Below are 26,790 nucleotides of genomic sequence, written 5' to 3' on the forward strand. Positions count from 1 at the left end.
AATCCTGCTCTTTATGATGGAGTCCAGCAGTGCGGCTGGCGGCCGACTCCAGTTCACCTACCATAAGATTCCATCCAAAATTTCACTTAATGATTACTTCATCTACCATCCAAATTCCAAAATTTAGAAATTAATCTACCTACTCTTAGACTTCGAGTGGTCCACTTGTCCATATCTGATTGGACAAATTAAACCACCTTTAAGCCTTCTAATATCACCTTAGAAAACCTCTCAAATAAAAAGTGATACCATTGAAAACCTTCTATTTTTTTAATTAATAACTAAAACCTTGAAGTTATCTAATATTAAAAGTAGATTCACTTCAGGTCACAACTTTTCCAATTTTACAAAAAAATTGCAAAATTTACATTTACAGGTGTTGTAATTTACATTTACAAGTGAAACCCAAATGTTTTTCGTTATCACTGTTTGCAGGTTTTCCGTGAACAGCGGCTAGCTATCTAGAGGCTGACATTGCTCTGTCTGATTGTTGTGGCCTGCAGGCTCTACAGCGCAATCCACAACATGCTTGGTGGGCCACCGTCCCCTTCAGCTGCGGGCCCTGCAATCCATTCCATAGTGCATCCCATCATCCAATGGTGCCCTTAATCACAATATTATTCGACGCTAATCTCTTTTCCCAGTGCAGCCCTTCATTTCATTACAGCGATTAGTGCCCCTTTAATCAGACTATTTAGCGCTAATCTCATTGTCTAAATCGAATGGGTTGTGAGCTAAAGGAAAGAATTCATCGTGGGTTCGAATCCTTTCGTTCCTTTGCACTGCCCAGATAAATCAACATTTGCTGAGGTAATCTTTAGTGCCCATATTTGCTTCACATTATCTCTGCTTTGATTGATTGCAAGTGCTACTGCTAACCTGCCATGTATGAGCCATGAGATGCCTGTGTATAAGCCATGAGATGCTAACTAGCATGCATGCTATCCTATGTCATTTGAAACATAGCCTTGCTTTATTTTGATTTATTGCCGCTTGTGATGAATGTAAGTACATGTAGGTTCATGGTATTATGCAGGCATCGAGGTTTCTTGCCATAGTGAAGAATCCAACAGCTTGAGCATGCCAGGAAGCATCCGTGTATCAGGTGTGCTTGATTATCAATTATCATCTTTCTTGCTTTCATCACTAGTATTAGCCACATTTTCAAACTTTTGCACATGTAAGCGAAGAAATCATGTCTCTTGCCCCCAGTGGGGGTTTCATGGGCGACGGGCTGGTGTATGGGGATCGAGTCCTGGCAATCTCACAGAAAAAGAACAATTTCTATTTAACTATGAAGCTTCAAACACAATGGGCCCTTGCCTGAGTGGGCTACTACACTACCATGCTCTGCATAATGGGCTGTAAGTTCAAACCTAGTCACCTGAATACATACCATATAACTGGAAAAAACAGCTACAAGGAAAAACCTTCCAGGGAAATAGCATAACTACATGACAGCAGTAGACTATTTTTCTTGGTTTTATTGGTTTTTTCAAGTTTAATTTGCCATAAGGTTTACTTAAGGCCTCATTCAGTCATCAACTCTTTCTTTGGGAGGAATAATTAATCATCATTGATCTATTAATAGACAATACCAAAAACTATGGAGTTTTTCTATCTCGATAAATCTATGTTTTCTTGAAAGTCAAATGCTTTTATAGCCGAAGTTCATATTTCTCCTCTCCTGAGGTGCTTAAACGCATCTCTATTGAGCACACTTTATAGAAGCCATGGGAAATTTTACCTAAAATGTCTCATTTTTGAAAACCTATGGCAATAAATATGACATTTATGTCTTATTGAACCGCAAAGTGATCATACATTGATTCTATGTCAAACTTTAAATGCTATTTTGAACATGCATGAATGCACACATGAAAGCTGGTGTAGGTGTGCACACCCTCACTAGCACAAGCATGCACACTCACAGGTCTGCGTGCACGTGTACACACACATATGCTGCTATGCTGCTATGTATATGTGTATCTATGTTTGTGTGTCTGTATGTATGTATATATATGTGTGTGTGTGTGTGTTTGTATAAACAGTGGTTTTCACAAAAAAAAAAGTGTGTTTTTGTATATGTTTATATATATAACTGCATATACATCACACACACGTAAATAAACATATGTATAAATGTATGTATGTACTATTTGTTTATGTGTATGTGTGTGTGTGTGTGTGTGTGCGTGCGGGGACTGGGTACCCATTTAAGCGTGTTAGCTGCTATGAAAATCACAATTTGGTCTGAAGGTTTTCATCCGTTGGCCCTCTTGCATCTTGCTTTAGCTTTCGTGCCATCTTCTCTTGTGTACTCATCATTGGACCATTTAAACTTTGCAAATATGATGCTTCTTACACATGGACTCATGGCTGTGGATTTTTTTGCGAATATGAACAGTTCTGGAGGCTTTTGATTTGCCTGAGACAATTGCAGGTCAGTAGTAGCTCCACCACACCAAAAAGACATGAGATCAAGTCTTCTTGTTTGATGCATTTAAAAAAAAATTCCAGAGTTATGTGAACACAAATCTGATCATCAATTCTTTTGATTTCTTCCATTGGTTTCGGTGCTGCACGTTTCAATACAGATGGCAAAGATGTGTCCGTAAAAGGTACTGTAAGATTTCAATTCTCTGAAAGTTAGGTCCCTTTTCTATGGTAGCTTCTTATCTTTCATAATGATTTCCTCACATCCTCCGTCCCCCTCCCTTCATGGATGCATGCACACGCACACACACGCTTGCATAGACACATGCGTGGATGCACGCTATTCTCTCATGCATAGCTTGAATGACCCTTCAAAAAAAAAGATCCTTCATTAATGAGAAAAGATAGAACATCCGTGAATGTGGACTACAAAGCAGCTGTCAAGTGGAGCAATAGGTAGATTCCTCAGGCGAGGTATAACATAACAGTAAGAGGGGGGACTCCCTCTCCCGCTTCCGCGGGTGTCTACATCGGGGGAGGTGGAGGAAAAAGCCAAACTGGAGGCCTGCAGTGCCATGTCTTGTGATCCGAATCCATAGCGAGGAATGGGCCATGGCTCCACCTGCGAAGAAATGCTGCACACCTCTGCTGCATTCTTGCTGGATCACCGATGAGGTGCTCCCATCTCCCTCTGAGGGACTGTATGATGTCCGTTCATATGCTCCATCTGGCCCGGGGGGGATTGGAACTGTTGATAGCCTCGTGGGCACTTGTCATGTCAAATATGCCAGGTGGAGATGCTGATGAATCATGACAAGCTCCCACCTTTGACATATCTGGGACTTGGGGGTCCGCTGGGATGCTGGTATTGCTGAGGCTAAGATAGCTGTAATCCGGAAGTGTGAACCTGTGACACACTGTTGGGCAGGCATGCAGCAGCGTGAGTAGCCAAGGCATCTGAGATCTGAGCAGTGTACAGGTATTGGGCACTGATGACGTTAGTGGGGATGTCGTAGTATCTAGTCCATACTATGCATGATGGAGTTGATGGTTTATTGTCTTGTGGATGACTACCATGAGGTTATAAATTGCACTTTCTTATAAGGTTAATTTGGATTCATCTAGGTATATATATATATATATATATATATATATATATATATATATATATATATATATATATATATATATATATATATATATATATATATATATAACACCTGGGCCAAATGGACAGCGTTAAAACAGGTGTGAACACCCTTAATAGCAATCGTGGGCACTTACTAGCTGTGGGACATTTTATCAATAATAAATCGTGCTCTTTTATTAGTCGGAAGAGGACCTATGGGAGGGAGAAACTGGCCAACAAACAACATGAGTACGTATATATACGTGGGTAGCGAAATCGTCATAACCATCTGCATTTCACAGAGATCAGAGCCTCCAGAGCGTCCCTGTTGGTCAAGGAGATCTTAAGCAGCGTGTGGGCTGAACCAACACCTTCATTCTCAATCATCTTTTGTACTTGAGGTACAGTTGTAACACTTCTTTCCTGCACATAATATAGATCAGTAGTTTAGGACTCTTGTGTGTGATTCTGCCACACTCTTTTCTATCTCTGAAAACAGCACATAGGCATAAGTGTTCTACAGAGCGGAAGGGCAAGGCTTGTGCCATCTTCCTTGTAGTGCAGTGTCTGCCCTGCCTCAAGTCACCCCGGCCACTTGCCCCCCACGTGACCAACCGGAGGGTGTTGGTTTCAGAAGTGTGTAGACAGAGGGACGGTCAACCACTCTGCCTATGGACAGTTCCAAAAGCAGTCTCTGTGAGTCTCCTGCGGGGCCTCACACTGACTGCACCTTGCGGGTCGCCTTGCAACAACCAACCAAGTACCGACTGTTTGAGTTTGTAGTGGACTAGAATCCATAGGGAGAGGGCCATCTTCTGGGCTGAAAGCTCTCTCAGAGGCACCGTCTGAGAGAGCCCTTAGAGATGCCTTGTGAATGCCAAGAAAAGGAGGTCGGGGGGTGCCGACAACCTCTTGGAGTAGAATGTGATGGCTGAGTCTGGCTGTGTACTGGAAAAAAGGGTTGTCCAGTCACTTTGGTCTGCTATAGGGTGAAATTGCCATTAGATCTCCTAAGCATCCCTGCACACACACAATGCCATAGTTGCTAGGGTTTTTTTGAAACGCATTTCATAAACGTTTCTTTCAAATCCCAAACGTTTCAAAAACATTTCACACAAAAAGGGGGGGAGGGGGGGTACAAGCCCCAAAATTTATATATAAGTTTAAATATATAAATACTAAAAAATATGTTGCCTTCCCTGCAAAACAATATTAAACATACATCATTTATAATATATAAGTTTATAATATATAAATACTAAAAAATATGTTGCCTTCCCTGCAAAACAATATTAAACATGCATCATTCACACATTAAAACGTGTTTACAAGTTAAAACTAAAGAATGTGGGTGACCCAGTTACAATGGGCACCCAACCGACCAATTGGCATAAATAAACTGGCAACATCAAGAATTAAGATCTGGATTCCATCATCAATATTGAAAACTACTCAAAACTCAATAAATAATATCTAAAGCACTTTGCAGGCAAGAGGGACATGGTCCACTGAGCACTCAAAGTGATCACAAAAAGTCTGAATCCTGAGCTGATACAAAAAAAGAAAACTGAAGTATGAAATACACAAAGTAAAGCATGCTGATAGATGCATGACAAACTAGAAGAGGTTGATAGCCCCAAAGACTAGAGTCCTCAATCTGGAGTTTGGGCACTCAATCCTCAAACATCCTCGATGTCCTCATCGGTGGCCTCCTCGGTTGACTCAACATCACTCTTAGAAGAGGACGATGCATCATGTTGCCTCAATTGTCGCACTTGTGTCGGCTGTTGCACTGGTACTAGCACCTCTTGATAATGCTTGTGTTGATGCTTGTGTGACATGAGCAGGTGCCATCAACTCCTCATACAACATGGCATATATGTCGCGCTCCTCCCGAGGAATCTTTGGGACATCTTTCACCTTCTCAATGTCGATTTTATTGACGTTGACCTGGCGAGGCCATAGTCACAAGGGACGGGGATGGGAACGGGACGAGGGACGGCCGTATGTAGGGAACGGGGACGAGGGTGGGAACGGCACTTAAAATTACTTTGTCGGCGCCACCCACTCGCCTATACGGGCAACGCTTGCATGCCCATGGCCGTGCACCGCCTCCATAAGAGGATGGGGTGTGATTGACCTCATCCCACCATGTCCTTGTTGTCCTTGAGCTTCTACGGGAAGTTCGAACTTGAAGTGCCGCCACATGAGAAGGATGCCATGGATGATGGATGCCCATGGTCTCCTTGTTACTTGATAGCTTGAGAGAGAGAGTGAGCGAGGCTTGAGCCTTGAGCCTTGAAAGTTGAGGGAGAACTTGAGTGTGAGGGTGGGTGGTTGTGTGTGTGTGTGAAGCTTGAGAGAGTGTGTGTGTGAGGGGGAGAGAGTGCGAGTCTTGAGAGGCTAGAGCTTGCTTGTGTGTGCTTGCTTGTGTGAGCTTGAAACTTGAGACCTTGGCCCTTGAGGCTTGCTGCTTGAGGGAGAGAGAGAGTGTGTGTGTGTGTGTGTGTGAAGCTTAAGCTTGAAGTGTGAGAGGGAGTGTGTGTGTTTGTGTGTGTCTTCTTATGGGCCAAGGCTAAAGGCCCATGAAAAGCCCCCCCCAAACGGCTAGAAAAAAAGGATAAAAAATGTGACCGTTGCCCAAAGATTAACCTGGGGCGTTCCCATGCAGCCGTCCCTCCCAGTTGTTCCCTCCTGGATCCGTCCCGGAACGCCGTCCCTTGTGAGGGACGCCCAGTTAGGGACGTCCGTCCGTCCCCGTCCCAAAGTGTTCCCGGGGTGGCGTCCCCCCATTCCAAGGATCAGTCTCCTCCGTCCTCTGTGACTGGGTGAGGCTCTATTGGATTGTCCGACTCTTCACTTAGGCGGAGATTGCAATGGCAACACACCAACTGCTCCAACTGAGCAGTAGACAACCTGTTCCTCTTCTTTGTATGGAAGAGGGCCCATGTGCTCTGGTTCCTCTCACAAGGACCCGAACTGCAATCTTGTGGGAGCACTGTAATGGTGAGGTGTTTCTGCCATTAAAAGATAGAAACTTTGTAAGTGTAATCATCATTGATCAATGTATTATGTACATGCTATAACTTATAAGTTGAAATAACAGTCTTGTCTTTTAGAGTTGTACTCACTAAGTGAGTGCTATTGATCCCATGATACAAGTTACAACAAGAAGGCAACTAGTTGGAAGTTCAAACTTCGCATGTTGAGTATCTCTCATCTGTCAAGAGAGTGCATTGGCTAAGAGCCTCTCCAATCCGGTCCATGAACTCGTACAAGAGTGCCCTCAATGTCAGTGATGCGAAGAACACTATAGATTGGTTGAAGAGAGCTCAACAAAGCCTCTACCTCCTTCAACCAACCTTCTTGCATCACTTTGCGTGCAAAAGCAACTGCCTTCGGGTGCTCATGCTCCTCCCAGCTCATCCACTCGTGGTAGACCACTGTGCGCATGAGTCCATGTCGGACTCTAACTACCCTCTCAACCACAATGAGCATATATGTAAACTTGGTTTGTGAGGGCTTCAGAAGCTCAAGGTCACTATTGGCATGATTGTAATAGACCCTTGTAGGCCATAAGAAACTTTTTTGTATCATGCATGTAGATAAAGTTTAAAAGTGATTTTTAGGTGATTTTGGATGTTTGTGCAAAGTCTCATATGGGCATGTTCTGACAGTGACTCATTCCACCTTCACAAGTGCATACATTGGGATTGATTTTTGAGCATGTTATGGATTGAATTAGAAAAAGTTTTGTATGTATGAAATGTAGTCCTTATCACATAGAACAACTTTGCCAGAGTGAAGGTTTCATACTTTAGTCGTTTTCAATCTCGTTTGACGCCTTAGATTAGAGAAAAAGTAAGAAAATGCATGTTTTTCATTCTCTCTAGAAAATTCAATATTAAAGTCTGTTTTTTGAGAATTCGGAGGCAAGTCTGGAGAGAGAGTGTCTCACGGCGCTTGTAGAGCTCGCTGAGGAGAACAAAACACTATCTCACGAGCGCAGGTAAATTCTTATTAGTTTTGGAGATACGGAAGCTTGAAGAAGGGTCGATTTTTCCAGTGTTGAAAAAAAAAACAACTCAACTTTGCTTATCTTTTCGAAAAGTTTTCTTTTGCTTTTTACCACGTTTTTGCAGCATCGACCGCGCGCCAAATTTGTAGGAAAGGGCCGCGCGTTTTTGGAGCACCGTCTCGCTTTTGGCTATTTTGGGCGAACGCGTCTCTTCATATTCGGCATACCGCGAGTGTGTGTGTGTCACATATATCGCGAGACCTCTTGTGATTGCGATTGTGAATGTGATTGAGAGCGTGATTGCGATTGAGAGTGTGATTGCGAGTGCGAGTGTGAGTGTGATCAAGGCAGCCTATGCATATAAACGCTCGGGAGTGGTCGGGTGGTCGAGCTTTTGTATAGAAGTACTTTTTTCGTTGTAACCTCTCTTGCAATATAATAAAATCTCTCTCTCTCCATCTATTTGATCTTGTCTTGCTGTCTATCAATATTCTGTATTGTTTTTGGAACGGTCTTGTTACAATGATTCATTGCCAAGACCTTGGGCCTCCTGGTAACAAACTTCACCAAGCTATGCACAATGTCAAAGATGTCAGCAATCCACCTAATCTTTGCAAGATCTTTAATGAGCAAGTCTAGGCTATGGGATGCACATGTAGTCCATACAATCTGCGAGAACTCATCCTCTAGCATCCGTCCCATAGAGACACAGTTGCTACCATTGTCAGTGACCACTGCACTATGTTTTGTGAGCCTATCTCCATGATAGCCTCTTGGAGATGTGACCATATAAACTCTCGTCACACCACTGTCCCAGGCGGCACAAATGCATCAATGGTATGCAAAAACATAGTGCCCTTGCAAGAGGACACCAAAACATTGTACACATTCCTCTTGCATATATCTGACCACCTATCACATAACAATGTGCAACCATACTTGGTCCAAGTGGCTTTTAATGGCTCCATCTTCACCTCCATTGCTTGTTGCTCTCTTCTGAGCTCTTTAGTGCGCAAGATCTCATAGGAGGGTCCCTCCCATTTACATCCAATGCGGCTGATCGCCCTCATGGCCTTTTTCCATTGTGGGGTGCGCATAATGTGAAAAGACAAAGTGCATTGGATGAAAAGACTAGTGAGTTCCCTAGTTGCATCATTAATTGCATGCTTTTGTATGCTCTGAATGCTTGCTCTCTCTAGAGAGACTCTTGGTCCTACAGGCAAAGGGCTTCGTGTTGCTGTGGGAGTGGAACTACCAGCCCCCTTGAATCCTCCTTGGCTCTGCGCATCTTCCTCTGAACCCAACCGTGTTCTCTTTGATGCATCACCTTTATCCTCACTGGCCTCAATATCCTTCGGCAGAGGCCCACAACCGTGTCCTACCAATTGCTGTCTTTTCCATTCTTGTAGCTTGGCTTTGATATTTGCAGGCACTAGTTTGCATGCACCAATGCCTTCCCTGGTTAAACCTATGAAATGGACCTTAACACGGATTATGGACTCTCTTGAGCAAACCGCCAAAAATTACATTTCCACTTTTGGGTGCCTAAACCATTATATCTTGATAAGGAGTGACATGGGCCCACATGGCATCCCTAGTGCAAGGCATCTTGACTAAGGCAGGGCAAGATTGGCACCCAGGCATGAAAACCCCCAAATTTCAAAATCTATATTTTTTTAACAAAATCGAAGAAAAAAGGCACAAATCAGCACAATCAACCTGAGAGATGGCGGGCACAGAAGCTGAGAAGTGTGGGAGGAGCGAGAAGGGGCTGATTTTTGCAATGCAGTATCTCCTTTAAACGTTTTCACAGGCGTAGGTAGGCGTTTTTTCGAAAAACGAGCTCTAGATAAAAAACGCCTAAATCATATATAGGTGCCAAGTGGACTTGAATGAAATACGAAACATTTCATTTCAAACAAACTGAATGAAACGCGTGTCATTGCAAGTTGCAACTATCACACACACACACACGGTCACCATTTGGCTCCCCGAACAACAAGGTATCCTCAAATAAATGCAAAGATAGGTTCTTATCGGATTTTTCTATGCATTTGGAACCAGTTGGATTGGTGAATCACCCTCGGGATGTCTAGTATTTGGGCTTTGCTGATATGATCAATAGTCCTATGTCATGGATTGATTTTTCCAGAGGGATGAGAGCTTTGTTGATATGATCATTAGCTTGTCTGGTAGTGCTAGTGTGACTAGTAGGCCTAGAGGTGTGACCAATAAGACTGGGAACATTGGAGCTCAGGGTCATCTAGTATGACTAGACCCCTAAGTGAGATACATGGCTTGAGAACGGGGGATTTCCAATGTATATTTGCATATGCACCTCATTTTATGAACGTGCAAAGATAAAAGATTTACTAGGTGCATGGCTTGTTTTCGTGTCTTGCATGCTTGCCTATGTTTGGTCTCGTAGCATTGGGGATGCCTAGAACTACTGGCTAAAATTCTTGAATATTTGTTACCAGCAATGACTTGTGAACTTTGTAATTAGTAATTGTAAGGGCCTTCTCCGAAGGATCACCTAATACACAAGCACAAACAAGATCAGAGAAACCAAATAAAAGGGGTGCAAGCAAGCTCACCACCCAACTGTAGGTTCACATTTGCAAACCTCCCTTGAGCCAGGGCCTAAGGTTCCATGTCACGATTGTGACTTGATCTCTCTAACTACTCTTGATTAGCCTTCAATCATTGAAAGGACACCAATGAAGGGTCATACTTTGTCACATGGGTCACCTATGAAGAGACATGTCTCATTCAAAAAGACATAACTATTCATTCAAGAGTCACGTCCTTTCGTCAAGGATGTGCCTCTTCATTTGTAACTTTTTAGGCCCTATTTAAGGAGGCCTTGTGTCTCAATGCAACATAACACAGTTTTTCGTCGAGTAAGATCTTTAATTATGCTTAATAATGTTTAATTAAGCTTATTTTCCTTTTGAAGACCCACAAAAAACATTATAAGTGAATGTTTTAAAACATTAAGGCTTTTAGCCTTTTGACATTAAACACCTTAGTTGCATAGGACTGCCCACATAAACAACCCTTCCGTCTCCCCCCCCCTCCCAAAAAAAAAAAAAAACCGAGTAGCGCGCCATGCTTATCCACGGCTTGCACAGAGGAGAAAAAGCAAGAATGGCATGACAATCCAAATGTGGGGCTCCCGAGAATTTGTAAGTCCTATGTACTCGTTAAAAGAGATATTGCTTTACTTTGGTGGCAACGATGAGCGCACGCTGGAAAAATGGTTACAACGTGGGAAAAGTTTGAGCATATAGGCCATCATAAGCAATTCATTCCTGCCAATGCGGATTTTCAAGTCTGGACTCGTTTGCAATACTTGGACCAAACTGGTTCTATGGCTTCTTATGTCTCCCAGTTCACTAGCGTGATACTGGAGATTGATTCTCTGTCCCCCTGTCCCCAACGGACGAGTTTTATGCCTTCGTTGAAGCTTTAAACATCACTCTTTATACCAATGTGCAAAAGTATAGCCTTGTTGACCTTGCTGCCGCCATTCACTATGCTGAGCATGTTGTGGATCTGAATCCGAATTCTCAAACATCGGCCTCTTAAGGTCGTTATGGCAGTGGTTCACGTATGGCTCGTGAAGATTATGAACAATCCTCATCAAGCAACTCACAATTCTGATCCAATTCCCCTTGGCAACATTCGCAGTAACCTCACCGACAAAAAAAAATATTTTCTTATCATTCTGAGCGTCAATAGTTCTTTCAATCACATGCATCTAATTGTGGACGGGACTCTGGACATGACCAGCCTCTCAATCCTCGTTCTACAACAGCCTTGTCTTCTCGTGAACAACAAAAGACGGGATTGCGCACAATTTATCATGGCAATCATAGATGGTTTGAATGCCGTGAACAACCCAATGCTACCCAAAACCATAATGTGGAACCGTCCACTTTAGAAGGCTGCTCGGATAATTCAAAAGGAAAACATTCAATAGCTCATGCACTTCATGTTAGTACTAGCGTGGCTTCAATCATTTCTTCAGAGACTTCATATATTGACCGCGAACACATTTGTGGAACTAAAGTTCACTCTCTTGACACATCTATGGCAAACTTTATGGAGTCACTTGATGAGAACACCGATGATTCTTTCAACATGACTTTAGAGAAGAAGAGGATGATGATATTGAAAAGTCCTTGAACTCTTTATCTCAAAATGATGAGTCACCAACGATGGACTTCTTTGAAGACATAGAGACTACCAAAGTAGATATAACACTTGTTTCAACCTTAACCACATAGGATGACACAGTTTACACCAATAATGTTTTCAACATTGTTTCACACATTCTTCTTACAACTTGGATGAGTACTTCACTACTTTCAAACTGAACACTTCAACAAATACTATTTAGGTATGATCGAGAGAATTCATGGTTGAACTTTGAGCTTCTTCTACACCGCAACATAGCCAAGTCAATTGCAAGCCCAATATTTGGAAGCAGACAAAGATGAAGACATTAAAGAATGATGCTACAGCTTGGGATTTAGCGTTGATGGGAGAATTAGGGTTAGGTTATGTGGGAGACATACACAGAGAAACACAAGGGAGAGAGAGAGAGAGAGTTGTGGGGATAAGTCAACTCACCAAGTGAGTGTGTGACTCCCCTATCACACATGTATATTGCACTAGTACACATAGTGCACTTAGTACATTAAAAGTACTAAGTGTACTATGTACTATAACTTATAGGCTTGTACACACTATAAGGGTGGGCATTATGCCTTTACCCCAACAACCTCCCACTTAAAGGCAAAGTGCCCTTAAGTAAAGGAAAAGAAAAAATCAGCATGTACATGATAATATACAAGGCCATATCAAGGCTGAAACTGGCCTCATCCAATGCCCATCAAGTGTCTGCAATGAGCAAACCGCTCCGGAGGCAAACTCTTTGTCAACAGATCAGCCGGGTTGTCATCCGTATGAATCTTAACAAGCTGAATTTGCTTGTTCTCTATCACCTCTCTGATGAAGTGATACTTCACATCCACATGCTTCGTCTTTGCATGAAAGACAGGGTTCTTTGCCAACTGGATGGCACTCTGACTATCACAATGCAACAATGGAATATCCCCTGTATAGCCCAAATCAACCACTAACCGAGATAGCCATAATGCCTCCTTGCAAGCCTCTGTGGCTGCAATATACTCGGCCTCTGTAGTAGATAAGGCTGTGCACTTCTGCATCCTGGATATCCATGACACAGCACCTCCTGTGAATGTAAATACATAACCGGTAGTAGACTTCCGGTTATCTGGATGACCGGCATAATCCGAATCCGTGTAACCATGCACTAATGCATCCTGTTTGCCAAAGCAAATGCACAAATCCTGTGTGCCCTTCAGGTATCTCATGACACCTTTCACTGCTTCCCAATGCTTCTTGCCAGGGTTGGCCATGTATCTAGAAACCACTCCCACTGCAAATGCAATGTCCGGCCTAGTAGCAACCATGGCATACATGAGACTGCCACAAGCTGAAGCATACGGAATCTTGGCCATATCAGCCCTGTCTCTATCTGACTGTGGGCTGTCCATAGCACTGAGTTTCACATATGGAGGCAAAGGAGTACTAGTCTTCTTCCCCCCGTCCATATTGAACCTCTGCAAAACTTTACCAATGTATTCTTTCTGAGACAAATACAACACATGCTGATTTCTGTCCCGAAGTATCCGCATACCCAAAATGTGATTTGCATCACCCAAATCCTTCATATCAAAGGTTTGATGCAGCCTCTGCTTCAAGGCATCCATCTCCTTACGAGATTTCCCGGCAATCAACATATCATCAACATACAAGATGAGGATCAATAGACTGCCATCCAAAGCTTTCTTGGTGTACAAGCAGTGATCTATGTCACTTCTCCTGAATTTCTGTGATTTCATGAATGTATCAAATTTATGATACCATTCTCTTGGTGCCTGTTTGAGCCCATAAAGACTCTTTTTCAGCTTGCATACAAGCTTCTCCTTTCCACTTACTGCATAACCCTCTGGCTGCTGCATATATATCTCTTCATGGAGATCACCGTGAAGAAAAGCAGTCTTCACATCCATCTGAATCAAGTCCAGATCATCATGTGCAACCAAAGCTAACACAGCTCTAAGTGTGGTCATTTTGACCACTGGAGAGAAGATCTCATCAAAGTCCACACCATATTCCTGCTTGAAGCCCTTAGCCACTAACCTGGCTTTGTATCTTGGCTTTGCATCTAGTGCAACTTTGAGCCTGTATACCCATTTGCATGGCAAAACCTTCTTGCCTGCAGGCAAATGCACCAACTTCCAAGTTCCATTTTCATGCAGAGAATCCATCTCTGACTTCATGGCACGCTCCCATAGAGCTTTGTCTGCCCTCTGTAAAGCCTTTTTATAACATGAGGGCTCCCCACAGTCAGTAAGCATCAAGTAGTCAACCCCTGGAACAAACCTGTCAGGGGCTCTGGAGGGTCTTGTGGACCTCCGTACCCAATGACCATCATTTGCAGGTTGCTGTCCAGCCTGCATATCACCCATTGGTGGCTCCTGTTCCATGCCATAAGGCTGAAAAATCATGCCAGGTATCTCCTCTAACTGTGGTATATCCATGGGGATATCTTCTGCCATCTCTGGCTGTCCATTTGGACCATTTTCAGCACCATTTAAGGGCTGGTTTTCCTGCTGTAATGGCTGATTTACAGCCCTTGGTTGTTGTCCATGATGTCCATCATCATCAAAGATGACTCTGCCAGGCTCCTGTTGCCTTGCAGGCTCCTTATACATGCATGTTTCATCAAAAATGACATCATTGCTGCGTATGATCTTTCTATTCATGGGATCCCAAAGTCTATACCCCATTTCACCTCTGTCACCATATCCTAGGAATATGCATTTGTGAGACTTAGGATCAAGTTTGGTGCGCATTTCCCTGCGTATGTGCACGTACGCAACGCAACCAAACACTCTCAAGTGCTTGTATGACGGAGGCTTCCCTGTCCATACTTCTTCTGGCACTTTCCCACCAAGCCTCGTGTTAGGTGACCTATTTATAAGGTGAACGGCTGTCATAACAGCTTCAGCCCAAAAACCATGAGGTAATGCAGCATGTGACAACATAGAACGGACCTTCTCCTGTATGGTCCTGTTCATCCTCTCTGCTGTCCCGTTTTGTGGAGGATCATAAGGAGTAGAGAGCTCCCTCTTGATGCCTTTAGCATCACAAAAGTCCTGAAACTGTTTGGACATATACTCTCCACCATTGTCGGAACGCAAAGCCTTCAGTGTTTTGCCAGTTTGATTCTCAACAAGAGCAACAAACTTCTGAAACACTGAGAATGTATCACTCTTCAAACGAAGAGGATAGACCCACACCTTGCGTGTGGCATCATCAATAAAAGACACAAAATATTTTGCCCCTCCCAAAGAAAGCTGAGGCATCTCACATACATCTGTATGCACAAGCTCTAACTGAGCATCTTTCTGTCCAAGAGCTTTCTTGTGGGGGCACTGTAGTTGCCTACCATATATACAATGCTCACAAAACTGAAAACTTGAAAACTTTAGAGAAGGCAAGTAACCCAAACGAGACAATTGCTCCATTCCCTTGACACTCATGTGTCCCAACCGGCTATGCCACATAGAAATTTCCGGCAGCTCGGTTGCATTTACATTAGCATGGTGACAAACACCTGCATGCATAAAGTAAAGAGTGTCCACCTTAGAGCCTCTGGCAACAACCAGTGAGCCCTTACTAATTTTCCACTTTCCACGACCAAATGTGGTAACATAATCAGCATCATCAAGCTGTCCAGTAGAAAGCAGATTCTTCTTGATCTCAGGCACATGCCTGACATCATGGAGCATAAGCTGTGAGCCATCTGAAAATACAAGCCTCACATCACCTCTGCCAAGAATCTTGCATGCATGGTTATCACCCAAATAAACCACTCCTTCATTGCCAGCAGTATACCTGACAAACAAGTCTCTGCAACCTGTGACATGAAAGGAGGCACCTGAATCAATGATCCATGAGTGCATACCATGACCACCTGTAAGAAGTGAATGGGCATCAAGTGAAGAAGTAAATAGGACCTCATCCTCACTGCCACCTGCATGTGACACATTGATTTCTTCAATCTTGACTCCACTTTTGCCCTTTGGCTTTACATCTTTGGCTTCATCTTTCTCTTTGTCTTTGCCTTTTCCCTTTTCTTTTTGATCATTTTTCCATTTGTAGCATTGCTTTTTAATGTGTCCCTTCTTGCCACAATAATGGCATTCCAAATCCTTTTTGGAGCGAGACTTGCTCCTTCCCCTTTCTTGGCTTTTCCCCTTTTGCTGGGATCTCCCACGTGCATTCATTGCATTGGACTTTCCAACAGAGTTGTTTTTCCTGTTCATCTCTTCTTGAAGAAGAGCACCCTCAACATCTGCATATGACAGCATAGCATTCGAATTGCTAGTGGCTGTCCTGAATGTGTCCCAACTCTCTGGCAAAGTGCATAACAAAAAAGTGGCTTTGAACTCATCGTCCATTGCCAACTTTTGATTAATGACCTGGCTGACAATACCATTAAACTCATTTAGATGGGCTGTCATAGACGCCCCTTCCTTCATCTGAAGACCTATGAGTTTCTTCAACCAATACACTTTGCTTGAGGCACTTTGTTGGGCATACAAGTCCTGCAATCTCTGCCACATTCCCCAAGCTGCCTTCTCTTCACGAATGCTGAAAAGTAAAGAGTCTGACACAGACAACATGATAGTAGATCTTGCCAGTTCATCCATATCTTCCCACTCTTCAGCAGTAAGAGAAGCGGGCATTACACCCCTTTCTTTGATAGGCTTGTGCTGCTTTTTCTGGAGCAACACATTGTAGCACTGGGTTTGCCAAATATCATAATTATGCGAGCTTTCAAGCTTCTTGATGTGAAGCAATGAAGAGCTCTCACCTGTGGTTGCCATAGCAAAATGCAACCTGTCAATGCCTGACTCCCTGCAAAATGTGCAAACACTGCACCAAAAAAGCACACAAAGTGCTCACAGTTTTTTTTCCCAAGCTTTCTCTCCCACTGCGGAAGCACAAATGCAACTTTTCTCCCACTTTATGTGATGAAATCACCAAAATCTGGTTGCTGCAGATTTTGGACAGCACCTTAAATGTGCTCTGTTGCCCTTCCAAAGCACTGTACAGCAGTACCAAGTGCTCACCAATGATGTACCAAACCTGTACCGGCAAGTACAGCAGCTGAAATTGAACCTTTTGGTCACTCAAAACAGTGTACAGCCATGCCAAAACTTGCACAAAGCTGTGCCAAATCTGTACCAGCAGGTACAATAGCAATAAATGCTCTCCTGGCTGTCCAAATGAGTGAAAATCAGACTTTTACAGTCCCGTACACTGCATACAACAGTCCCGAACAGAAATTGGGCAAAAGCCCCTTGACTGCAAGCTGATTTCTGAGGATTCAAGGCATAAAAGTCTCGCCTGCTGCTTTGCCAAGCTCAACAAGCATACGAACTTGAAAAGCCCCTTGATTTAAGATCAATTTCTGATCATACATGGTACATTGACGCACATGAAGGCATCCAGAGTGTTCACGATGCTTCCCCCTGGCCACATATACATCCAATACATGAAAGCCCCTTGATTTACAGGCACATTGAGTGCTTGTAAGGCATCAACACATTATTTACAGCATCAAATGCGATTGCCTGCATGCAAATCAACCAAATCGGCACAAAAGCCCCTTGATTTGCACTGCAATTTGCTGCAATTTTGCCCAAATGTGCGATTTTTCACATCATACAGCATGTATGAGTGCTTAATTGCACAATTACATCAAAACCCCCAAATTTTGACATCCAATTTCCTGCAAATTGATCTTGATTGTGACCAATGTCCTGCAAATTGATCCTGATTGTGACCAATGTCACCCAATTTTGCCAATTTTGCTCAAAATTGAGCAATTCGACACCTGTATCTGCTCAATTGTTGATTGTACTTGCTCAATTGCAAATCCCAAAAAAAAATTGAGGAAAATACCTTGTAATTTCTGATTTTTCTTTAATTTGCAGGCTGTTGCAGGAAAAGAGGGGTTGATGATTGCTGCTTCTGTTCTGTGCAGGTGAGGGGGCACTTCTAATGCTGGTGATTACTCGCGGCGGTTGATGAGAAAGGAAAATACACCAACCATCAGTCCATTCTGCACCTTGGATACCGCAAATCAGAACTCACTTGTGCTAACTGGTGGTCTCCCCGCCATGCTTTTGAATAGAGCTTGTGCTTGCCATCGTGAATAGGAAGTGCTATTTGCTCTCTTGAAAGGACTGGCAGGCTGGTCGATTGAAGACAGGCGTGGGTTTCTCTGGCTCCCACTCTCTCTCTGTCTTGGCGGTGAGAGACGACTGCAGAAGAGGAAACGCACATCACTATCTCTCCTGGCTGTGTTTCGGCTCGCTGCTCACGCTCGACGCATGAAAGCCTTCGTCGGCTGCGAATGATTCAACGCTCACTTCGCCGTCTCCGCTTATGTTTCGCCTAGCGCCAGCCGCCTCGCTTGACGCTCGCTATGCTGCCTTCGCCTGCATGTCCTGCCTGCCTTCGCCTCCTCCACTTGCTATGCGCTTGTATTCGATGGACGCCCGCCACCGACTTCGCCTTAGTAGCCTTCGCCTAGCGCATCTACGCCCGGCGCTACACGCTTGTTTGTTGACGTCTTCGCTTAGCGCCAGTCTTGCCTATACCAGGTATGCGCCTTGTGTAATGCTACACGTAGCTCTGTCTCTCTCTGCAATTTACGCAGGCTGCAGCTGAATCAGGTCGACAGAGCTACACTTTCTTACGTGCAACAAAGACAGTTGTAGGCGCCTAGCTCCACCATCATGTTGGAAGTATACTGCACATGCAGAGAGCTGCAGACTGGCTCTGATACCAGTTGATGGGAGAATTAGGGTTAGGTTATGTGGGAGACACACACAGAGAAACACAAGGGAGAGAGAGAGAGAGAGTTGTGGGGATAAGTCAACTCACCAAGTGAGTGTGTGACTCCCCTATCACACATGTATATTGCACTAGTACACATAGTGCACTTAGTACATTAAAAGTACTAAGTGTACTATGTACTATAACTTATAGGCTTGTACACACTATAAGGGTGGGCATTATGCCTTTACCCCAACAAGCATTTAAAGCACGATAGCAAGACAATAGAGGAAACTTTTTCAATATTTCTCAAGGCAAGCTTCACCACAAGCATAAATGTTAATGACAAAGATCTTCAACAACATCTACCAATATTTCTAGAACTCATTCAACATCAGAAATTTGTTATTAGTTATTGTTACAAGCTTTGGGGGCCTCTTATGTTCTCTTTGCTTGTTCAATGTGTTTGTTTCATTTTGTTGTGTTGGCCACCTAGTGGTCCAAGGATTTCTCTAGCTTGTACAAACTCCAGAGTCCTACTCTTTCGGTAGTGAAATGCCTAAAGAGGGGGTTGGCCCATCTTCGACCCCTAACAAGTTAATAGTTAAGTGTTCTGCAATCTACGCTCTCTTTTATAGTAGGAGATGTTCTTTCTAGCTGATTGCACAGTCCTGATCATTCCTTTACTGCCCCACAAATGTAACGTTCAACAATATGTGTGTTGCTGTACTCAAGATGCATTGGTTCTTGTAGCTAGGCTACGGCTTATCATCCAATGAGTATGGTTGTCTTGTCTTTTTAAAGTAACATCCTTTAGCAACTGTAAATTGAAACGATCTCTTAGATGTTTGTCTTTATTTCTATTCTAACTTTGCATGCTCTAAAATGGTTTTTTTGAGCATTGTCCATAGTCTCGGTTGGCAAAAGGGAGTACCAGACAACGCCAAGCAGAGCCAATGGGGGCAAGACTACCCCATGGAACTCAGATTTTGTATTGTAAGTGAGCACATTTTGTGCAATTGTAGTGGGCTGGTAGTAGGCTCTATGATCATTTTTGAGATCTGCTGTGCCCTTTTCAAATGGCATGGATAATGTTGGTTGTGCTTCTTGGTAATAATGGAGAGGTTATCTTAAGCATGGTTGATTCTCTTACAGTCCTGTGTTGAACCTCCGGGATAATCTTGTGGTGGTGCTTCTTGGTGATAATGCGAATGCTATTTCTAAAAATGGTGGGTCTATGTGTTGTTTTAGGTGTGACGACTGCATTCTAAATAATAATAAAACAGCAGTGGATCTACTATTCAGTTAACTGATCCACTTTGATATGCACATGCAGAAATAGACACACCCTCTATTGTTGAGCGGGGTCTTTTTGATGTAGATCTTCTTTTGAATGGTGGGGGAAATGTTCACCTCAGGCTCAGCTTTGTGCTCACAGAAGAAGAGCGTCGAAGGATTGACGTAATGGTAAGCTTATTTTCAGTCTTGATTGGAAAAAAAATTATGCTTGCATGTTTTGCTTACGTTATCAGCCCTTGGCTGTAGTAGTTTGAAACACTTGTACCACACACATGCACATACCTACCCACATATCTACAACCACCCCCCCCCCCCCCCCCCACCCTACGTTGTACATTATACATACCTGCATAGGTACATACAGGCCTATGTACATACATACATATGAACAGTACTTGTATATATGTATGTGTATGTATATTTATGTGCTTTTGCATCGAAGTGTTTTGATATGTAGTTAGCTATGTATTTGTTTTTTATTTGTAAAACATCATTGATGCAGAGAGCAGCAGCTCTAAAGAGAAGAGAACAAGAAGCCTCAAAGGTATCTGCAAATTTTCAATCAGTGCCAGTGGGAGGAGAAAGCGAAATGAGCCTCTCTGTACCTCTTATCACAACAACAGGGAGCTTGGGAAAAGACCCTAGCAAAGCTGATGTGGCGAATGATCCCACTGTCACTGCCTCACAAGAATTAGATTCTTCATACCAAAATAAATCTGGGGCAGCACTGCTAGAAACTTGTGAAGAGTTGGCATTAGAAGGAAAACAAAAGGTAAACTTACTGAAGCTTGATCTGCCTGAAAAAACTCTTCACGGAATCGTGGAGGGAACATCTGAAATGCTTACCAGCTCCCCTGATTATGGGGGAAAAAGTGTGGAATCTACCAGCCTGGATAGTGGAAGTCATCCTATAACAGAAGGCACCGTCACAGGAGCAGTGGACTCTACTGCTTTGGACAGTGAGAGACAGCTTGCTGCAGATGGAATTTTGGACTCCAATGGCCTGCCTGCTACAGATGAAACTGTTACGGACGCACCAAAATCTACTGATCTGGAAAGAGAATGTACACTGGCCATCCCAGATCAAACCATTACAGGTGAAGTATCGATCAAGGGACCTCCAAAATCTCCTTCTTTGTGCCTGTAAGTGTATTATATAGCTTGTGCATAGGACTGCATGGATTGTAGTCAATCTGAATTTGGGATGAAAGTCGAATCCTTTTATTTGTGGGTTGCCACATCTTGCTATTGCTGTTTCTACAGAAGAGAGTAGAGGGCTGCATGTAGAGTTTCCAGAAGCATCTGACACCATGAAGCTAACTCCGAATAGTGTAAAGGCCAAGATAAAAGCCTTTGAAAAGTCTATGCCTCAGGTATCATATTTTTCTAGGCTAAGGTTTTCTGGTTTCAGTTAATGTCTTTGGCTCTTATGGCAAGTGTCATCCATGGCAGGTGCAGGGTGCCAGTTACCTGAGCCAAATGCTTCACTCGTTAAGTGGTAAGCTGCAGAAGCCTAGCTCTGGGGAGCATGCAAAGATTCCCACAAGCCAAAGGGTGGAAGAGGAGGCAGAACCCTCGGAAAAAGAAAAGGAACACTTGTACGAAGTAGCAACCAGGAGAATAGAAGATGAGCATCTTGACCCTGTAAATCATATGGAATTGGCTACACTTCATGAAAGTCTTTTGGAGGGAGAAAAAACCTTGGCCGTGTCTCAGAAGCCCCTAGTTTCAAGTGTTCCTGCTCAGGGCGTGAACAAAATAGATGGTGACTTTGTGTACAAATCTTCTGTTGTAGAGCAGCCTAAAGGTGAAGAGTGTACGACTTTTCTAATGCAGGAGAACAAGAACACCAACTTTTTGGGTATCTCAAAACAGGTCTTTCCACTAGCCTTACCATTGTTGTTGCAGGCATGGCTTTCCGAAATCGAAAGAGGACAAAAATTTAGTTTGAAATCGATGTTCTTGCTCGTAGATTCTTAGTGGAGCTGTCGTGGTTGCTGCTGGGGTCCTTCTATGGGCTGCAAATTCTAACAGAAGGTGCAATTTACTCTTTAGTGGTGTTGTAGCTCTAGGTATCCCTTACATTGTGAATCTTAGAAATACTGATGTTATTGTTGCCTTTCCATGCATGCTTTATGATCATTTGGAAGGAACTTGAGCGTACCGCAGGTACTTGCTCATTCTCCATGAGAGAGAGAGAGAGAGAGAGAGAGAGAGAGTAATATTAATGTCTAGGAAAGACCCCAAGGGTCTATGAGACCAAAAGTGATACAATGGTACCATGGATATACTGAGCCATGGAAAACTGAAAGAAAAAGTAAAAGGAAGGCATCTAACAGCTTATGATGAGAGAGAGAGAGAGAGAGTTACATGCTAAGTGGAAGCGTGCTGATTAATACTGTAATTAATGATAATTAACGCTAATTAGATGCACAAACTGAAAATGCATCAAGGAGAGATGAGAGACTTGTGTTTCAACCTAATCTCATTATATGCATTAACTTAATGAATGATCATGAATATTCAGAGTGATGGTTCAGATCGGGACTAGATTCCGGACTCATGAATGTTGTGTGTCAAATGCTAATGGCTAAACCCGCTGCTCCAGTGCTTCAAACTGGCAAATTGCTGTCCCCAGGCTGCCAAATGCTGATCCAAGATTGTGGACTGCTGGTCCAATTGCTGAATACTGAGATACGACTGTAAGCCTCCTATTTATAGGTACAAATCTGCTTGTCAGCTGGTAACTGGTGGGTCAGTTGGTCGGCAAACTGTACGGCGGTTGGCTGGCAAACCATAGGGCTGTTTGGCTGCTGGTCAACCAGTAAAAACAGCTCAAAAAGTAATATTATATTGCCTCAATTCGCGGGCTTTGGTCTTGCAGCATGTGTGTGGTGTGTGAGGGCTGATTTGCAGCCCTAATCCCTGCCGTAAATGTTGAAGCATGGCCATGTGGCACCCAATTAGGGTGTGCATGGGAAACATGTTTTCTCCAACTCCACCAGAATCGTCCACTCCCCACCAGAACCTGGTCAAGAGGCACAAACAAATGCTGCTAGGCTATCAGCCCGTCGGCACATGCACTCCCCACTTGTGTCCTTTATTCTCTTGTCGAGTACTTGAATGATGCCAACTGAGACCTGGTCACAGTAGTATATGACTCCAGCTTCTAGAAATCTAACTGATAAACCTGAAGATACAATGCCCTGCCTATGGTCAAACTGTAGGTATTGCTCCACATCTTCTAATTCTTCTTCCAATGTTGAATCCACTGGAATTGTTGACATGCGAAAGACTTTTGGGCTCACCTCATCCTCGACTACTGGAGTGAACTCGGAGAATGAACTTGGATGATGATTACTCCTTGGAACTGTTGACATGGAGGCTTTTGGGCTCACTTCATCCTCCAGTGGAGTGAACTCGGAGAATCAACTTGGATGACCCTTGACTATCGGTGCTGCCACCGACTTGGGGGTTTGCTGGCTCATGGAGACTGGTCCTGAAACTTGCATTGACTCTCTAGATTCAAAAAACTTATGACAACACCTTTTCATGGTCTTCCACCAGTGCAAATTCCTGGAAAACTTCAGGTCCTTGAAGCCCTTACTTGTGAGGAAACCCTTTTTCAGACTTCTTCTCGTCTGACTGCTGTTGAGTTCCAACCAATAGTTCACTTTACCATTGTTGTGCTTTGCCAACTTTGCTGTGTTATCTTGATTTTGTCTCTGGAAAACTGCCATCGGTTCTCCCATTTTTTAAGCATCTGGCTCTATGTTCTTTATCTTCCTGCCTGTATCGTTCTTCACTGTCTCCACAGTATTGGGCTTTACATTCTCTTCATTCTCCTAAGCTTCTTGGTCTTGATGGTACAACCCCTCATGGATCACTCGTTCTCGCAAGTATCATTCTAGTATTCTACTATGGGGTCCGTGTTGCCCACTGGGCACTTGACTTATCCCCAAAAAAGAGAGACACAAATCTTGCTCTCTACTACTACCTGTGCGATGGAATTCTTGGTTACATTTTGTTTCTTGTGTCTTCCCAAGGAATACCTTAAACTTCTCCCAGTGATGACTGGGTGCTCCCTTGGCCAATTGCTTGAGAACCACCCCCCCCCCCCCCCCCCCCCCCGCGCCCCCTGGACGGCAATGTCGATTGAGCGGGAGCAGTGGGTCTTCCAATCTTAGGAGTGCTCATCCCATCCCTGGAGAACCTCCCCCAGCACGTATTGAGCCCCCTTTCGGATGGCTCACATTTCTGAGGAGGATCAAGTTCTCTAGGCCTTTTTGGTGGTGTTTCTGTCATTAGATGGGTCACTTTGTATGGGCCTGTAGGGGACACCCCAGGACGGTCGGGTGACCAAGGAGCCTTGGTGTGGGAACAACTCGTTTGCCTCCTCCTACCCCCCCACCTCCCCCAAACCTTCCCACCAGCCCTTTCCTAGGCTGGCCGAGAGGCTTCCCTCCCTCCATCCCCTCCTAAGCATGAGTAGCAGAACCAACAGACACCCACCTAGGCAGGAGTGGTATACCCCAGGTCCGGCCAGTGGAGGTGGCGCACTCAGCATAGGGTGACGCCCCAAACGTGAAGCCTGAGCTAAGTTCCCCACTCAAAATAGTAACTTGCAACTTAGCGTTTAAGGGATCTTTTGAGTAGAGTGCAGATTCGGCGGGCCAGCGAACTGCTGTAGTAGGCTTACAGACGGGGGTCCATTGTACCGACTCCAATGCAGGGAACGGCAGACCTCGCCTTGTTGCCATGGATTCCTCTTGTTGTCTTAAAGGAGGCCCTGTCTTCCAGCTCTACTCCCTGTTCTGCTGACTTTCTCTTTGCTCCTCCCTCCCACATGTTTCGCTGCTATAGCCCCCTCTACACTGCACCCCCCTGCCCTCATGCAGTTCCTCATGCGGCGAAGCCTTCTAGATGGTGACCAATCCAGCAATTTTTAAACCAAATGGAGATGATTATTGGCTTCTCATTGGTGTGGGCTCTTTCCTTGGAGTTTTCAGATGGGCATCCTCAGATCATTAGACACCCAATTTGTCACCAATTGGCCGACCATTTGGTCCATCTCCAGTTTTTGCGTCTCGTTCACTTGAGGCCAGGCCGGTGTCTCGTGTGAAGAGGCCAGTATTTTGCTGACATGGACGGGAGCCAGACTGGTGCCACCCGTGTGTTAACAGGATGGTGTCGTATGGACGGGAGCCAGACCAGTGCCACCCGTGTATGACCTGGACTGTGTTCGATCCATGGGATTGTCATGCCATGGAAGAGCCAGTATTCGTGCCGTGTTTTGCCTATGGGACTGTCACACCATAGGGAGACTCGTGCCTGGAACTGTGTCTTACCTATGGGACTGTCACTCCATAGGAAGACCAGGTTTTTATGTTTTTATGTCGTGCCAGTTTTGTGCCGACAGATATTTTGTACTTGTTCCATGAACGGGAGATATGTCCATGTTACTATTTGCACATGCACATATTTTGCATGTTTGAAACTGTTTTCGCATGACATGTATTTGTGTGTTTGCCTGCTTGACGTGTTACTTACTGAGCGGGGACGCCTGCCAGTGAGTCGTGAAGTCTGCTCTGTATTCTGATGAGTTTTGGTGCATGTGAACAGGTGGTGAGTATATAGCACATGTTGTTTTAATGTTTCATATTCTAACCCTTTGTTTTATAAGGTTTAATGTTCACACACACTTAAAAAGTGGGCACCCCCTTTGGGCACCCACTTAGGGGCAAAGGTGGGAAGCCCCACTTAAGTGTGTGTGGGGGTGGGTGCATGGGCACCTACCCAACCCACTTTAGAACTGGCCTCCCACATGCAAAATCGTGGGGGCCAGCCAAATCAAAGTGTTAAACTCCCTCTCCAACCTTAATAAAAGAAGAAACCCCACGACCACCTGGGCACGCATGATTTTTGTGCGCCTTCATCGCTTGTTGCTGACGGCTGCGCTACTCCAAACGTCGACCATCTCAGGTTGCGCAGGTACACGATTCTTGGCGGCTGTCTCTACTCCCTACAGGCGGCTACAGGTGGGCTGCGCCTGTGTACAGCAGCCAGGCGTACTCCCTTCCAGGCTACTCTGAACCGCTGCAGCTGCTCCCACAGGCGACTGAACACAACACCAGCAAGTGGCGCTGCCTTCTCCTCTGCGTGAGCTCTCCTGCAGGCTGCACGTTTTTCACCAGCAAACTACCTTTTCTTTCCCTTCCTACAGGCGGCTACTTCCAGGCGACAGTACCTGCAGGCGGCCTCTTCTCTACCGGCTGCACCTCTCCAAGCTGCGCATGCCCCTACAGGCGGCTATGGCTGTGCGCTTGTGCTCCAGCCAGTAGAATACAACCCTCAGGCGACTTTGCTTGAGCTCCTCCACACTGCAACTAGGCATCTCCTCCCTTGCAAGTAGATGCTTCTTCTCTCACAGCAGGCGGCTGTGGTTTCTTGCGGTGGTACTTGCCTTGGTGGTTCACCACGAGGCGACTGAGTCTTCATCAAGGGGACTTCGCATCTCCTGGGTAGCTTCATCATTCCACGAGTATTGGTTTTCTATCAACCATTTACAAGTAAGTGAATTTCAGATTTCAATAAAATATTTTATGTTTAAATCTGATAAGGGATTCATCCCGCTCGGCCAACACCCGTTCGGTGCCGGGTTGTCCAAGCTATATTGGCGAACCTCGGTCCAAAGGTGCTGAGATCGGGAGAGCCAGGCGTTAGTACGAGAGCGCCTGTCTGTGCGTGGTCTCGGAACACCAGTGAGGCGCTCTCCGCGGAGTCTAGTGAAAGCACAGGACCGTAGAGATTGGACCACACTAGTGGTCGTTCTGCTTCGAGCTTCTACATCAAGTTTTCGACTTCGAGCATATTTGTTTGGTACTGTTTTCATATGTACATGGACATTATCTGGTTCTTGGAACCCATGGAGCATTGTATTCATTAAATACTCCCA

General features: G+C 44.4%; 1 protein-coding gene across 9 annotated transcripts in view; it reads left to right on the plus strand.

The window, feature by feature from the left end:
* The first annotated feature begins 419 nt into the window (after nucleotides 1-419).
* Nucleotides 420-26,790, plus strand: part of LOC147638230 (uncharacterized) — a 76,454-nt gene continuing 50,083 nt past the window's right edge. For 4 of the 9 annotated variants that reach the window (XR_015265824.1, XR_015265826.1, XM_086798130.1 and 1 more), the window contains exons 1-12: nucleotides 420-810; nucleotides 1,037-1,105; nucleotides 2,408-2,443; nucleotides 2,598-2,621; nucleotides 19,448-19,532; nucleotides 19,692-19,765; nucleotides 19,873-20,003; nucleotides 20,338-20,932; nucleotides 21,099-21,208; nucleotides 21,288-21,710; nucleotides 21,808-21,872; nucleotides 21,986-22,004. Coding sequence is in view for 6 of the 9 variants with exons in the window: in XM_086798130.1 (XP_086654256.1) it covers nucleotides 1,081-1,105; nucleotides 2,408-2,443; nucleotides 2,598-2,621; nucleotides 19,448-19,532; nucleotides 19,692-19,765; nucleotides 19,873-20,003; nucleotides 20,338-20,932; nucleotides 21,099-21,208; nucleotides 21,288-21,710; nucleotides 21,808-21,872; nucleotides 21,986-22,004 (1,587 nt within the window). In the remaining 3 variants the exon portion in view is untranslated. Of the gene's footprint in view, nucleotides 811-1,018; nucleotides 1,106-2,407; nucleotides 2,444-2,597; nucleotides 2,622-19,295; nucleotides 19,316-19,447; nucleotides 19,533-19,691; nucleotides 19,766-19,872; nucleotides 20,004-20,337; nucleotides 20,933-21,098; nucleotides 21,209-21,287; nucleotides 21,711-21,743; nucleotides 21,874-21,985; nucleotides 22,005-26,790 lie in introns of those variants that run through there. The other 5 variants (XR_015265825.1, XM_086798131.1, XM_086798133.1 and 2 more) reach the window with 4 other exon arrangements.

The sequence above is a fragment of the Cibotium barometz genome, chromosome 5 (genome assembly GCF_041138505.1).
Source record: "Cibotium barometz isolate CiBa-2024 chromosome 5, ASM4113850v1, whole genome shotgun sequence".
NCBI lineage: Eukaryota > Viridiplantae > Streptophyta > Polypodiopsida > Cyatheales > Cibotiaceae > Cibotium > Cibotium barometz.